General features: G+C 31.4%; 2 protein-coding genes across 3 annotated transcripts in view; one reads left to right on the top strand and one right to left on the bottom strand.

Moving 5' to 3' along the window:
- Window positions 1-1,786: 1,786 nt before the first annotated feature.
- LOC117176609 (gustatory receptor for sugar taste 43a-like) lies at window positions 1,787-11,268 on the top strand. Its single transcript, XM_033366863.1, is given in 9 exon segments — window positions 1,787-1,829; window positions 3,315-3,522; window positions 4,669-4,885; window positions 4,985-5,294; window positions 9,290-9,397; window positions 10,496-10,773; window positions 10,870-10,975; window positions 10,978-11,027; window positions 11,122-11,268. Coding segments are annotated over 9 exon segments (1,467 nt in total).
- A 935-nt stretch (window positions 11,269-12,203) lies between these two features.
- LOC117175931 (myotubularin-related protein 3) overlaps window positions 12,204-15,253 on the bottom strand; it is a 31,331-nt gene continuing 28,281 nt past the window's right edge. Inside the window, exons 16-17 of one of the 2 annotated variants that reach the window (XR_004467552.1) lie at window positions 13,096-13,423; window positions 12,204-12,978 (exon numbers count right to left, since the gene is read on the bottom strand). Coding sequence is in view for 1 of the 2 variants with exons in the window: in XM_033365782.1 (XP_033221673.1) it covers window positions 13,162-13,423 (262 nt within the window). In the remaining variant the exon portion in view is untranslated. Of the gene's footprint in view, window positions 13,424-15,253 lie in introns of both variants that reach the window. The other variant, XM_033365782.1, reaches the window with a different exon arrangement.

Genomic DNA, 15,253 nt, shown 5'->3' with positions numbered 1-15,253 from the left:
TTTTTGACAAAATTTCGTCCGTTTAAAAAAAATTTGACTTTTACCCAAAAATTTACATGAAATTGTTTTAAAAATAATTGTTTAACGATTTTTTTCAGTTTCGAGAGGTTCATACATAAGACAAGCATTCCAACTATACGTGTATGCAAGGAGAACTCAATCGGTCAAATACATTTTGAGTTATCTTCCGGGCAATTATAAAAAATATTAAACCGAGAAAAACGCGTTTAAAGATTTACATGTTTGAAAAAAAGGCAGCATCGGCAGGCTAGCGCGAGGCGCGCGGGGTGCCTTTTAGGGGTTAAAGAATGCACTTGCGACTCTGAAACTTTTACAGAATGTTTTTGAGATAACAAGCTTCCATTTAAGCAAAAAAAATCGATTTTTTGAAGCCGTTACATGGGTCGCCCCCTTAAATACAAAAAGGGAAAAATGTGCATTTTTACCATTTGCTTTTTATATTCTTGTAAAAAATGTTTCCCTTGAGCTTAATATTACTTGAATTTATTTCATAAGCAGTTATGAAAAACGGACATGTCGACTTTTAAAGTTAATTATTATTAACAAATGATATACAGAAAAGTACATTTAAAATATTTATGGACAGAAAGATATCGTTTTTTTTCAAACACTATAAAATTATATCTATATGAAACTCACTGACATGACACGATGAAATCACGGCAGTCCGGCGAAGCCTTCGTTTGTCTTGAGGACACGAAGCGACCCAAGGATGACAGCTTTCTACATCCATCTTGCAAGTGCCTTGGCATTTTTTTGACACCCGGGTATAGATTTAAGGTCAAGAATCAGCGATAGTTTCCAACCTCTAAAAGCACTGATAACAAGCACAATTACTTTAACCGAATATTTTGGGTACAGTCGTTGTAGCTCCCTTTTAAGGTCTTATAATACCTCTCCTCCTTTTTCTTCTCCTTGGCAGTGATGTTGCAGTCGGCCGGAGCTAAGAATTCTATCACGAATATAGTTCGTTGCTCGAAGTCATGGAGAACGATATAAGGCCACGAGTGTGAAACGGAGACTGATGTCCGAAAATTGTAGTACCAGAAAATTTGGCACTTCTCGTTTTGTACAATTGACACAATCTTACTCGGAGCGTTCGGCAGGGCAGGATCGCGTCCAACACCGTAAGAGCGATAAAGATGGTAAAAAAGCACTCTTAGGGCCGCATTATGTCTGTAGAAATACGTCGTTTCTGCGGGGGTGGGACATCCAGATAGTATTTGTGTTCTAGGTGCTCAGCATGTGTATGACACGATCTGCACCTATCGCTAGGAACTTCTTTAAATAAAATGCGGCTACAGTATACGAAGGTGGAAATGATACTGCCCTAGCATGGGAAAATGAAACCCTCTATACTTCAATTAAGCCTTGATGATTTGAGAAGAGCAAAAATTTGCTCTTTTGCCAAGGACTATTTTTCGACATTTCTGTGCAAGTTTTCGTGGATTTTCTTGTCATGTAGCTGTTAGCGGAATTTTTCAACCTCTGCTTTCTTTACTTCGGCTCTTAGAAGTGAATCATCTAGATGGAGTAATGCACATTGCTCACTTTTTGATTTCAAAATTTACGCCAAGGGTTTCGGTCACCTGCTCCGCGGTTTTGTACAGGAACGCTCCTTTGTTTATCATCTCGTGGTTCCTAAACATTTTTAGGAGAGGATCTCTGCCATTTACAACGATGTAAGTTACACTTAGAACAATTCGGTTATGAAGGCAATGGGGATTCAGGAGTCCGCGTTGGCCTTGACGGCGCGAGATGTATAATGGCGGAACAGACGAATTATATGCAAGCTCTTATGCATATAGGTACATGATCTTACGTGAGGCGATATCAAAGGCCATAAGCTCGTTCTTCGTCCATTGAACCATCCCAAAGATTAGAGTAGAACCGGGATGACAAGCATGTTAGTCGTAGATACTTATAGTTCAACGCTGACAGATTTGAAGACCAAATCTATCGATGGGGATGCTTGAATCAGTTTCTGAGAGATTCCTTCACTGATATTACTTCCTGAATGCGGCTTTGAAGCACACCTAGATATGGATAGGTCTCTACATTGTCCAAGATGTCTGATAACACTTGTATCAGCAAGCTCAGGTAATAAGCGTTGAATTCGGAAAAATTAATAATTTGTATTCCTATGAATACGCGATTTTCCCTCCGTCTAAAAATCCCCCAACGGGAGCAGAAAAAGTTCAAATCCTATTCCTCTTAATCGACTTAGTAAAATTTAAAGAAAGCATTTATTCAACCTATTTTTCATTATTAAATCTTTTTATAACTTATGAATTCGAAAAATATTCAAATTTATATGTATTTATATTTTTATAATTTATTCGAACGTCTTAAAAAATGCAGCAAAGAAATCTTTTTAAATGTGTGAATTAAAATAATTTTAACTCTAGAGAGGCGGACTTGAACTGATTAGAATTAAATTTTCAAAACTTATATTCCACATGAAGGAATTAAAACAATTTATTATACATATTTTGTGAACTTATTACAAGGAATTAAATAATCGCAGGATATGAAAACTTTTGGGAAATAGAAGACATCTCTGTGAGGTTACCATTACAAGGAATTAAATATATTGAAAAGACGTTCTCTTTTTGGGAATAGGAACCTATACGGCGGTCGCTGTGGAAACAGAAATAAATTAGTTTCTGAAATATCCTATTCTTATAATGATATTTTTGGCAGATGGAAAAATCGCGCATTCAAAATAATAGAATAATCTTCACTTTTACGCTGAAATCTGAAAATATTAATTTTTCTCTATTCGACGCTAATTACCAGGAGCACTCAGAAGTTTGCTTTTACCAGAAGCATAGACCTTATCCATATAAAATACATAAGTAACCTTATGCTCGTGATCATTAGTTTCGCCACACAGAGGTATCCAGAAGAATTTCGTAGTGCGAGAGATAGAGGCATAAGTGTGATGTAAAAAATCAGATGGTTCGTGGTTTCGCTCTGAAAGACGCCCCTCTGGAAAGTGACGTTATTCGTTGTCACACGATATTTTTCAAATGAGATGGTAAATTTAGTTTTCCAAAGAGGAATCAATCTCTCTATTCATCTCACTATGTGCGGATGAAACATCAAGCTTTTCAATAGACAGATGATAATTCTATGAGAGGTTGAATCGAAAACTATGCAAAAGCATGCACGACTATTCGTGGGACTAACTAAATGAGCCCTCGCGAAGGCCAACTGAAAATTTCTATTGGAAGGTTTCAATTTCACCGATTATAAAAATTAATTTTTGAAGGAATTTTAATACTTTTCAGAAAATAACACAGTAACGAAAGATTTCAAGAATAAAAGTGCCAATAAGAATCCGAATTTGGCGACTGAATCACTGAAATCCGATCTTTACCAAGCTCTTTTTCCACTATATCATATTAGTCAAATTTGTGGTCTTTTTCCGGTCAAAATGAAATTAGTTGGAGGCGGACTTTATACTGGAACCTTACATAAAACAATAGTTGTTTATAGGTAAAGAATAAATATGCATTGTTTGTTAATATTAAAAAAAAACTTGAAGTTTCGAATAATTTTGAATTATGGATTCAAATTTCAAAGAACACTTTGAAATTACTTATACGTTTAAAAATGAAATAACTTCAATCTATTACAATTGAATGCTTTTTGAATCAAAATATGAAAGTGTCCAAATTGTTGTGTTTTCATTGCGAAACTTTCGTCATTTAAATCGAAATAGTATTTGTTAACATTTTAATTTAAAAAGTAAAGATTTTATTATCTGAGAGCTCAGGATGGCATATTTATTAATATTTAAACAACTTAAATTTGAAATTTTGAAAATGACCACAATTTAATTATAATTCTTCAAATTAGCATTTTTTGGCATCTTTGTGGGTTCAAAACAAAATATGAATTGGAAAAATGTTAATTAACCTGACAAAAATTTCGCCTCTTCATTATTCATTCTTTTTTCCTGAATAAAACTATTCTGTCGCATATTTATACATTACACGTCCTTTTCAAACAGTTTCTTTCAAACAGCATTATTGACTAAATGAACTGATGTTAATTCTATGTACGAGTATACTAATGATAAATTATAATAATCGAGAATTGAGAATTCATGTAATATTTAAATTGAATATTTAAGCTTTATTTGAAAACTATTTTTTTCTTTATTTTTGGAATTTTTTCTTATCTACTGCAGGGTGGTTTCCCCATAACAACGCAATATACAGGCGAAACAAGATATTTTTAAAAACTGATGTTTAGGACGTTTCCCTAAAAGTCCAAGGGGTTCCGATTCCAGTCCAGATAATTGATAAATTTTCAAACTTGAATATTTATTTTAGAATTGTTCATTATAATCGCGTTCCAATATACAATTATTTATTGTTGAAAGTTTTAAAATTGAAAATTTAATTTTTATACTGCTATGTTTTTGCAAACATTCATATTGAAGACTAATACTTTCAAGGCATTAGAATCAGTAGGCTGTCCAAAATTCAATAGACTTAAACTTACTCAAATGATTTTATTTTAATTGATATTTTATCGATAGGTAATTCTGATATTTGAAGTTAGTCTGCCAACTTGTCTTAAAATCGTGTTTAAAATAAATTCGGTCCATATAAAAAAATCTCTTTCTTCCAATAGTTATTTCATAGGAGTAGCTTTCATAGTCTCTCAGATATGGGGTTTGTGGCGAGATTTGCGAGATGGCTGGAAAAATAGTACCAGATTATCATCGCCAACTGCATTAACCGTAAACTGCAGCGATGTAATGGCAGTTGTTTGTGTCGTAACTTCTGCTATTTTCAGTTCTCCTTTTCGATGGAAATATCTCCAAAACACGTTGAACATACTGACAGAGGTATTTTTAATTACATAATTATCACTTAAAAACAAATATCGAAAATAAAATCCAAAAGTACACTTTTAAGGTACGATAATAAAACTGAATTGTGTCCAGGTAGATGAAAAAGTTGGTACCCTAGCGACCAAGAAACTGTAAAGAATCGCTATAGCTTTGATCACTTGTCCACTATTGTATTTAATAATAATTTCTGTGCTTGACTATTTAACGTGGATGTCGTCGAAAGCCAAAAAGAAAATGCAGTTTAAACCTGACAAGGGTCCAATTAACTACTTACCACTTTATTTCATGTACTTTGTAATTACTATTTTTGAAGTCCAGTATGCCCTTTCCACTTTTCACATTGCTGAACGATTTTCAAGATTGAACGAATTCATTGGAAGGTGGCTGAAGGGCAATAAAATCAGTAAGTATTTTTGACGCAGGACTCGGATCGAGTAATATCGCCGCAAAAAAACAAGACCCCCCCCCCCACTTTAGAAGGCAATAACTCCGCAGAAAAAATGTGAGGAGGTTCGAAGAAGAACCTCCAGTAGAGACCTTAAAATTTAAAAAATATTTAAAAATGTCAGTTTTGCAAGGATTTTTGTTGAATGTTTTTATTTAGGGATTTAATGGAGCTATCGCGCTGTTTAATGGCTTAAATTGTGTAGTAATGTACCCTGATTCCTGTTTCAACCACAAAACTGAATAAAAATTATAATTTCGCGATTAAAGTTGCTCAGAATAATTCGGAGTCTTAGGTATTAAAATCACAAAAGTTATGAGAGTTCAAAGAAAAAAGACCAAATTTTTCAATTTTGTGTGTCCTCTAATTTCTGGGAATTATTCAAAAATGATGTTAGGGTTTTTCTTTCAACACCTACGAGAACAAATACTACAATTTTCATAAAAATTACTAACAATGGCTTAAGTTCTTCACATGATTCCAAAAGGACCAATTTCCCATCCACAACAGTTCGTTTTCGACGAAAAAAGATATTAACAAAGCGGTTAAGTTTTTAAAAATATTATCAATTTTTTTTTTAAATAGTAACATTTTTGAACAAAGGGTATAAATGTTAAGAAAAAGTATAATAGTAGACTTTTCAAACAAGCAAAACAAAAATAATTTTATTTTCATACTGGTTTCTGTATTAATTCAATTCGCATTTAGGCGAAACAATAAGGAAAAGAGTACAAATTTCTTAAAAATGGCGAGATAAAGAGGAAATATTTTTAAAAAATGGTAAAACAAGGGGATAGGGTTTAAAGTGTGAAGTCCTCTATTTTCAGTTTCCAAGAAAGTCCACACTTTTTTTTCGGCTAAATGGAAAAATATTTGTATTACACTACATATGGTGCAACATTATCTTATTACGAATAATTTCAAAAAAATACGCACATGAAATTGCTCATATAAACAAATCTTTCACGCATTTCAGTAGCGAATTAACAGCTTGATACTGTATTATATTATAAAAATTTTACATCAGGAGAGAAGGGCGAAGCCCACCTCAAAGCATTGAGACGGCCCTGCTGAGCGAGCAGCAGCTGTGGGAAAATCTGAAGAAAACGGCTGCCTGCCGCTGGGAAATATGACGGACCCTTTTTTCTACGCTTTTTTCTACTGCTGTGCCACGCGCCTCGCCTCATTAAACTCCGAATTATTCTGAGCGACTTTAATCGCGAAATTATAATTTTTATTCAGTTTTGTGGTCGAAATAGGAATCAGGGTACAAAAATCTTTTCAAAACTGACATTTTAAAATATTTTTAAATTTTAAGGTCTCTACTGGATTCTAAACATGTTGTAGGATACTCCAGAATATTTCAAATATTTTCCAACATATTCTTAGCTCTGGGATCATGTGAGAGTCAACGTGTCTCAACAATGGGCCTCGCGACAGCATTTTTACTTGTATTTTGCAAATTAGCTCGGAACGAAATTTTTTTACGCAAATTACAGAAACACCATTTTATTCAGAAAACTTAGCTGATTCGTGTGGTTCTTATTCGAACCGCCTCACATTTTTTTCTGTGGAGATATTGCCTTCTAAAGTGGGGGGTCTTGATTTTTTGCGGCGATATTAGAAGGCCATAAAAAAGTCGCATTAGTCGCATAAAATTACAAAGAAAGTGGTATAAATTTAGAAAAAAATCTACAAAAGTTTTCATTAGATTTTTAAACTTAATGAAATAAAGTAGTATCGGACACTCAACGACTGAAATATTTACATTATTTGTTTACTAATATAAAACACATAATTCTCATTAATTTTTAAATACACTTTACATGATCAAAATAAAACATTTTTGAACAATAGTCATTCAGCTTGAAAGATTCTAAATCTGGGCTTAAATCATTATTTCTGAACTGTCGAACTTGTCAACTTGGATTATTTTCAAATAAAGGAATTTCATATTTGACATTAATTTTGACTTCAGGAACATTCAGTTTGAAAATTTTTAACTGAAAATTACTCAAAGAAGTTTTAAATTCGAGACTATATAACTTGAACAAAAAAGTATTAATTTTTTAATCATTCATACTTCATAGCTCAAAATCCTCCCGAAACAGGGGAAGTAGGATGAGTTTTCACGACAATAGAGGAATAAATTGTTTTAAATAAAATTAATACAGATACAACATTGAATTATGTAACGCTTTAAATTCCTAATATTACCAATCGAATTATATTGCAATTTTATTAAAATAATTAAACTTTAAACCAAAAGAGACGAATTTACAACCAAAAGACGAATTTATAAGAAAAGCGTAGAGTTTTCAAATTAAAAAGTTGAATGGTGTAGAAAATAGTTGACTTTTACACCCGAAAGGATAATTTTCAATCTAATAGTTAAATTTCAAAAATTATTTTAAACTGAATACTTACATTTACAACCAAGTAGTTGAGAAATTTCATTCAAAAAAGACGTGACTTTAACAAACTCTTTGAAGTTTGAGCCAATTATTTGAATTTTAAACCTAAAAAGACGAATTTTTAATCAAATGGCCGAATTTTCAAATGAAAAAAGATCCTAAACTTCAACCAAATAGTTGAATTTTCAAGCCCAAAAAGTTAATTTTATAAAATACAGTTAATTGATCAACCTGAAAGGCTAAATTTTCCAATAAATAAAAGAGATGAATTTTCAAAAACAAAATTCTATTTTTAACCAGATGGTCCAATTTACAAGCAAAATGACCAATTTTCTAGAAGACAGTCGAATTTTCCAAAAAAAGTTCATTTTTAAATAAAAAAGATGAATTTTCTATCTATAAGAACGATTTTTCTATCCAAAAAGACGAATGTTTAATAATACTGTTAAATTTTTTTAGCAAAAAAGATTACTTTTGAACAAAATAGTAGAATTTTCAAATAAAAGAGATTAAACCTCGACCAAAAACAGTTGCAGTTTCAACAAAATAGTTTATTTTTCAAGCCAAAAAGACGAATATTGTATAATTAAATTGAATTATCAGTATGAAAAGTTGAATTATCGACAAATAGTTGAACTTTCATTTAAAAGAGATGAATTTTTAACCAAATAGTTGAATTTTCATGCCAAAATGAAAATTTTTTTAGACGACACTTAAATTTTTAACAAAAGAATGACTTTTCTACTATAAAGAGAGGCATTTTCAATCCAAAAGGATAAACTTTCTACCCAAAAAGACGAATTTTCAACAAAATAGTTAAATTTTTTACCAAGAAAGATGAATTTTTAATATAATAAATAAATTTTCAACCAAATTAATCGAATTTTAAACCAAAAAGACTTAACTTTCAACCAAAATAGGTGCATTTTCTTAATTGGTTCTATTAATTTAATTCCAATTTAAACAAACAAAAAACGGAAAAAGAGGAATTTTCTTGAAAATTGCAGGAAAAAGAAAAATTCGTTTTGCACAGGGAAAAGATTGTGAAGATTATAATTCAATTTGAAATTAAACGAGTTTAAACGTTTTTGACTTGAAAATGGCCAACTGTTAAGATTTACAATTTGAAAAAATTAAAACTTCGAATACGGATTCACGAAGTTAGAAATAGATACATTTCAAACGATCTTAATTTAAAATTAAAAAGCTTTTATGAGTAATTATTCAATTTTTAATGTTCTCAATTAAAGCGATACAATTATTTTAGTATTCAATTTCAATTTTTAAAAGTTTACTGTGACTAAAAATGAAACAAAGTATGGCGAACCTCTGAGAAAAACAGAAAAAGGCGATTAGTCGCATTTTTCTTCAAAAAGTCATGAAACATACAATTTTTCAAAAAAAGTCGAAAAAATCTCATGATCCGAGCCCTGCAGAAGAGATTTAGGAATAGTTGCTAAACAAACAATATTATTCCAATGAAGAAAGATTTAAGACTATCATGTAGGTTAATATTAAACTTGTTTATTAATTATTCAGTCACTAACTCTAAACATCGAAAACAGTTGGCATCTGTAATTGCATCAGATGTTGCATATGTTCGATCCAGAATAAACAAATCGTTTGTTTGGAATACATCCGGAAATGGCAAGTGAACTTTTTAAGGATTTAGACTATGTAAATCAATTTTAAAATCACTAGTTATTATTGTCATTAACAATTATAGTTCAAATTTTAATAAAAACGACCCTAATACAATTTTAGAGAATCCTTTAAAGAATAAAATGAGGCTTTGATAATTAGGATTAAATCCTAATTGTAACTTTTCCCTGAAGAGAGAGCAAAACCTAAAACTATTAAATAAATAATTTTATTGATTTCAACCCGTAGATTTCAAATTATTTATGTCTTACGGTCCAATCGTAAATCGCAAAATAAATATGAGTCAAAAAAACATGTTCTTCGAAACTCAGATATTTATTTAATAGAAAAAACTCCTTTTGAACTTCCTGACGTTTCGATACACATGCGTACCTTTTTCAAAGGTTCTTAACTTGAGTTGATGATGGTTTAAAATAGTCAAACAGATCAAATTTCAGTCAAAAAAACATAACAATTAAGTCAATTGTAAAATAAAATTAATTAATTCATTAATTAATTAATTTATAATTTGTTTTCTCGTACTATATTAAAAAAAATGTAATCTAATCGATTGAAGTCTCGGTATTTTTTGAGACTTCTAAAATGACTAAATTTTAATTAATTTTTTTTTTTACAATTGACTTAAATGTTATGTTTTTTTTGACTAAAATTTGATCTGTTTGACTATTTTAAACCATCATCAACTCAGGTTAAGAACCTTTGAAAAAGGTACGCATGTGTACCGAAACGTCAGGAAGTTCAAAAGGAGTTTTTTCTATTAAATAAGTATCTGAGTTTCGAAGAACACGTTTTTTTGACTCATATTTATTTTGCGATTTACGATTGGACCGTAAGACATAAATAATTTGAAATCTACGATTTGAAATCAATAAATATCAACGGTCGAAGAAAGGATTGATTTGTTTCATCAAATCATTTTATAAATAATTTTACCCTGAATTATTTTTTTCTGAAACTTTTGAGATTGATTAAGGGAAAAGTAAATGAAGTAAATTAAGAGGAAAAAGGTGATTTGAATAGTAAAGAAATGAGATCAAGCAATATAAAATTTAAAGAATGTTTGATCAAGTTTTTCCATTTTAGACCATGCAAGTTTAGCCGAATCGATATCTGTCTTAATGACTTTGCATGGAAGTCTCTGTGATACGACAAAATTAATCAATTCTGCATTTGGAGTACCTGTACTTGTTGGAATATTGGGTTGTTTACTTCACTTAATAATCACTCCCTACTTTTTATACACCGAAATTAAGCAAGAAGATTATAGTTGGAAGCAGCTTGTCGTCCAATCTCTCTGGGTTGTATTTCACATAATCAGGCTTCTAATTATTGTGCAGCCCTGTTACATGGCAACTATGAGGGTTCGAAAATTACACCAATAAATACAGAAATAAAAATAAATTCAAATTTGAATAAAAAATAAATACTCAAGTTATACTATTCTCTATTTCCAACAGTCAAAGGAAACAGCATCACTGGTGAGTCAATTGTTGACTTTAAAGTGGGACACAAGTGTTCGGAAACAGCTGGAAATATTTTCTCTTCAACTGCTACATAGACCAATTTTTTTTCTGCATGTGGCCTTTTTTCTCTAGATAGATCTTTGGTGACTTCGGTAAGTTATTTCTTGGGAATTTTCATTATTATTCCTCTAAAGAAAATTGATTTGAATCAGGTTTTATTAAAAATAATAATAATAATAATTGAAGATTGCAGGGGCTGTAACAACTTATCTCGTCATCCTGGTACAATTCCAAAATGAGAATGATTGTTCACAGGGAGCGAAAGATCTCAAGAATGCAACGGATATAATATTTAAAAATTCCTCATTAGTAAAGCTGCCTCGCAGCAATTAATGTGCGAATTAATCAGATTAAAACTATATTAATAATCAGAATTCGTAGTTTTCGTTGAGTAATAGAATTAATGAATTAAACAAAATCACATTAATTCTGTGAGAGATCTAGATAAACAAACCATTTTTTAGTATAGTATCCTCTATGTAGTCAAAATTGCATTAAAAATAAAAGACTTGAAATTAATTTTAAAATATGACAATCAATATAAAACCCCTTAAAATACATGCGTTTCAAAAATTATTTCAAAATTATTGCTTTTAAAATTAAAAATCGTTGTTATCATTTTTAGTTCGATTTAATATACTCTTAAATTGTATATCCCTGGTAATCCAAGCCTTTCGAACTTAAAAGCCTTCAAAATAATTTAAGTAAAAATTAATTAATTAAAGTAAATTTGGATTGCGTTCAGAAATGCTTGTCTAATTAATTTACTGTAATTTCCCTTCTCTCATACAGTTAGAATTATTATTCGGTGATTCGTATTCTGTCACATTTAAAAATCAAAATCTCAAAAGAAGGATGGCGCAGTGTTGTATTCCTGAATCTGTAATAGAAGAATCAGGATAATTACGAAAGTTCGGTTTCAAATTCCATGACTTTCCAGGTGTTCTAGGTCAATTCCATTCAGTTTGAACACATTCTACTGTCCGCAGACTAATTTATCAACAATTTCGAAAATTATTAATCAGAGCTTTTATTTATCAAATAGAGGGTTTTTCAAAAATATTATTCAATTCAAACCAATTCACATTAATATTAATATAATTTTTTTTTAATTCTGATATTATATTTATATTATTTTGATTAGTATAACTTTGAAATAGGCACGACTAAAAAAATTCCAGTAATTTTTTTAAATTCTTCTATTTCTAAAGTTTTCAGGCCTTGAAACAGTCCTGAGGAAAAGGAAATTAAGATAAAAAAGACGTATATTATTACTTTAAATAAACAATTTTATTTATTCACTCCGCAGATGTGTATGTGCAATCGCTGTTAGGACTACGGGGTCACAACTAAATAGTTCCGATCACGAAAAACTTTACTCTTTGCAATGATCTTCGATATACATATCAACTTGTCAGTATGTACAGAGCGTATGATATTTTAGCCGCCGATACAATATTGTATAAATATCCATCATTACAAGTACCAGCTTTGATAGCGAAACCACAACCTTTCTCAAAGGTTGACTCAGCAATCAGTATCTAATCATGGCCATCATCGTCGCGAATCTCGGAGCATTAAAATCTGCAATCCTTCAGACCATTGTACTTAGATTAGATCAGAATTTTAAAAAACGAAAGAGCGCGAAATATCACGTGCGCGCTCCTTCAAGAATCAGACGAGTCAGGTCAGAAAATATCAGAAGTGGAGAATTTGAGACCGAAAAATACGTTCAAAACACCGTAATGACATTTAGTAGTCCAATTATTCTCTACCGAAACTATACATAAAATTTTCTTTCATTAGCAATAGAACCAACAATAAATTAGCAAATCCAACAATACGACGTCTAAAACTTAAAACTTCGTTCACAGCCTGCTCTAAACGTGCCTCATCCTTTTCGAGTCGAAACCTAAATCGAAAACCCAGAATTTCCATACCAAGGAGTCAAAATTCATCGCCTGACTCTATTTCAAGGGTATGCATGATGTCTGGTATCGTCGCTCATTCAAATCTGCCATGCTCGTTTCCTCCTCATCAATTCTACACCATTTCGTACAAATTATTAATGCTAACAATAAATATTAGATCGCTTGATTAATCTAGCGCGTTGTTCACGCATTGTATACCATACAAATTATGTATAAATTCAACACTCACTATTCGGTGTCGGCGTTAAGTTACATTTTCACATTTCCGTCGAGAGAAAGCTTTCATTTGTTTCGTTCAGTTCACGGTGCTTGCTTCTGCCATAGATGGGACCTTTGCTGCTCTTTGGCAGGATAAAGCTCCTTCAAAATTCAACCCAGTGTCCACCATGTCATTCTCTATTTTGCTCTGGTCATGAGCATTGCACTGGCATGGACTAGTTCGATGATGAAGTCGACAAAAGCAGTCGCTGCACACTCTTACTGGATTGTAAAGTTGCTCACTTGGTAACGGGGTTGAATTCTCCGAACAGTCTGCGCAAAAAACTCTGCCACACGATCTAAAAATTAGATTAAAAACTTTCTTTATTTCAAAGCAATTAAGTGCAGAAGCAAACAAGCCTTAATTTGTCGACCTCTCGATTATCTTCATCCTTTAGTTAAGCATGCAATTTACCCCTCTTCGAGCCTCCTCTGTGTGAGGGTTTACGGTAATTGCTGTTAAAATTGTTTAAGGTATTATGGGTACGAATCAACAGGTCTCGGGAGGGAAATTATTAATAATAATTATCAGCAAGTGAGTTTCCGTAACATGAAGTTGGTTCGCAGAGATGATTTTTTTTATTTTTGATGTTTTTTATTTTTTTAAATTTTGCTCGTTTTATTATTTAAAGGATTTAAGGTTTAGAAAAAAATAAGTGTAAAAATAAATAATGTTTTTTTTATGTACTAAAATACTTTAAATGAAGAAGAAGCCTTTATACTTGATGACTTATGACTTCTAATATTATTTTTATTTAAAATAATTATAAATCGCTCAAATCTATTACAATCACAATTTTTTTAATGTCAAGATTTATTTAAAGTTCATAGGTTGTAATTATTTCAACGATCTTTGGGTTAAAGTTGGTTGAGGCTCACCGAATCTGGTTTTCAAACATTTGTCCAGGTCATTGACATTTTCACATGCAAATCTTTAAAACTAAACATTAAATCTACACATTTAATTTAAAGTGTCAAAAATTTCAAAATTTAATGCGGAAGAATTCTAAATTTTAAATACTTAAAAATAAAAATGAAATATGCAAAACTCAACTATTTCAAACTCAAACGTTCAATATTGTACAAAATGTAAACTTTCAAAATTAGACAATTTCTAATTTTAAACAATTTAAAATTGCGTAATTCCGAAGTAAAAGCCATCAAGATTGGCAGGGTGTCTACTCAAATCCTGAAAGTTCCAGGTTTGCTCCAGGTAGTCTACATTTTCCCAGGTACACATTTTACTAATATCAAAGATTACAGCGCAAAAGGAGCTAAAGAAAGGCGAAATAGGGTCATTTTTCCACGAAAAGGGGGAAAAGTAGAAGACAAAATATTTTTACATTTAGAAAGGAAGAAGCAATCTTTTTATAATAAATTAAACATTTTTACGCATTGCTACATGATTATTTAATTATTTCTAAAATTGAATAATTTATTGTTTTAAATTATACAGTGTTGGCCATATTCGACGAAAAGATTTGGCAACACTGTAACTTTTGACAGAGATGACAGATCGAGTAATGACGTAGCGTGTTTGAAGCATCAGTCTAAGGAAATTTTTGCCATGGAGCAGTACACTCCACGCGAACGCTCTCAGATTGTTGAAGTTTACATTCAACAAAACAAGTCAATTGTGAAAACTCAACATGCATGGAGACTGGACACTGGCCCATACGAGTGCGATATTTTCATCCGATCGCCTTGATCGCTTTTTATTTGGACGCTTGGGATTAGTAAGTGCTTCACCTGATGAAAATCTTTCATACAAACAATACAATGTAGTCGCACAAGGCGCAGTTTTCACTTGATTTATTTTTCTCCATGCACGTTGAGTTTTCACAATTGACTTGTTTTGTTGAATGTAAATTTCAATAATCTGAGAGCGTTCGCGTGGAGTGTACTGCTCCATGGCAAAAATCTCCTTAGACTGATGCTTCAAACGCGCTACGTCATTAATCGATCTGTCATCTCTGTCAAAAGTTACAGTATATTGCCAAATCTTTTCTTCGAATATGGCCAACCCTGTATATACTTATATCGTCGAAAATGCATTCACAGCGATGTAAAAAAAGTCTTTAAAAAATCAAATTAGTTAAATAAGACATTTTTACATGTTTCAAATTGTT

The sequence above is a fragment of the Belonocnema kinseyi genome, chromosome 7 (assembly GCF_010883055.1).
Source record: "Belonocnema kinseyi isolate 2016_QV_RU_SX_M_011 chromosome 7, B_treatae_v1, whole genome shotgun sequence".
NCBI classification, from domain to species: Eukaryota; Metazoa; Arthropoda; class Insecta; order Hymenoptera; family Cynipidae; genus Belonocnema; species Belonocnema kinseyi.
The sequence above is the reverse complement of the archived record's forward strand: the minus strand, read 5'-3'. Positions and strand labels throughout refer to the sequence as shown.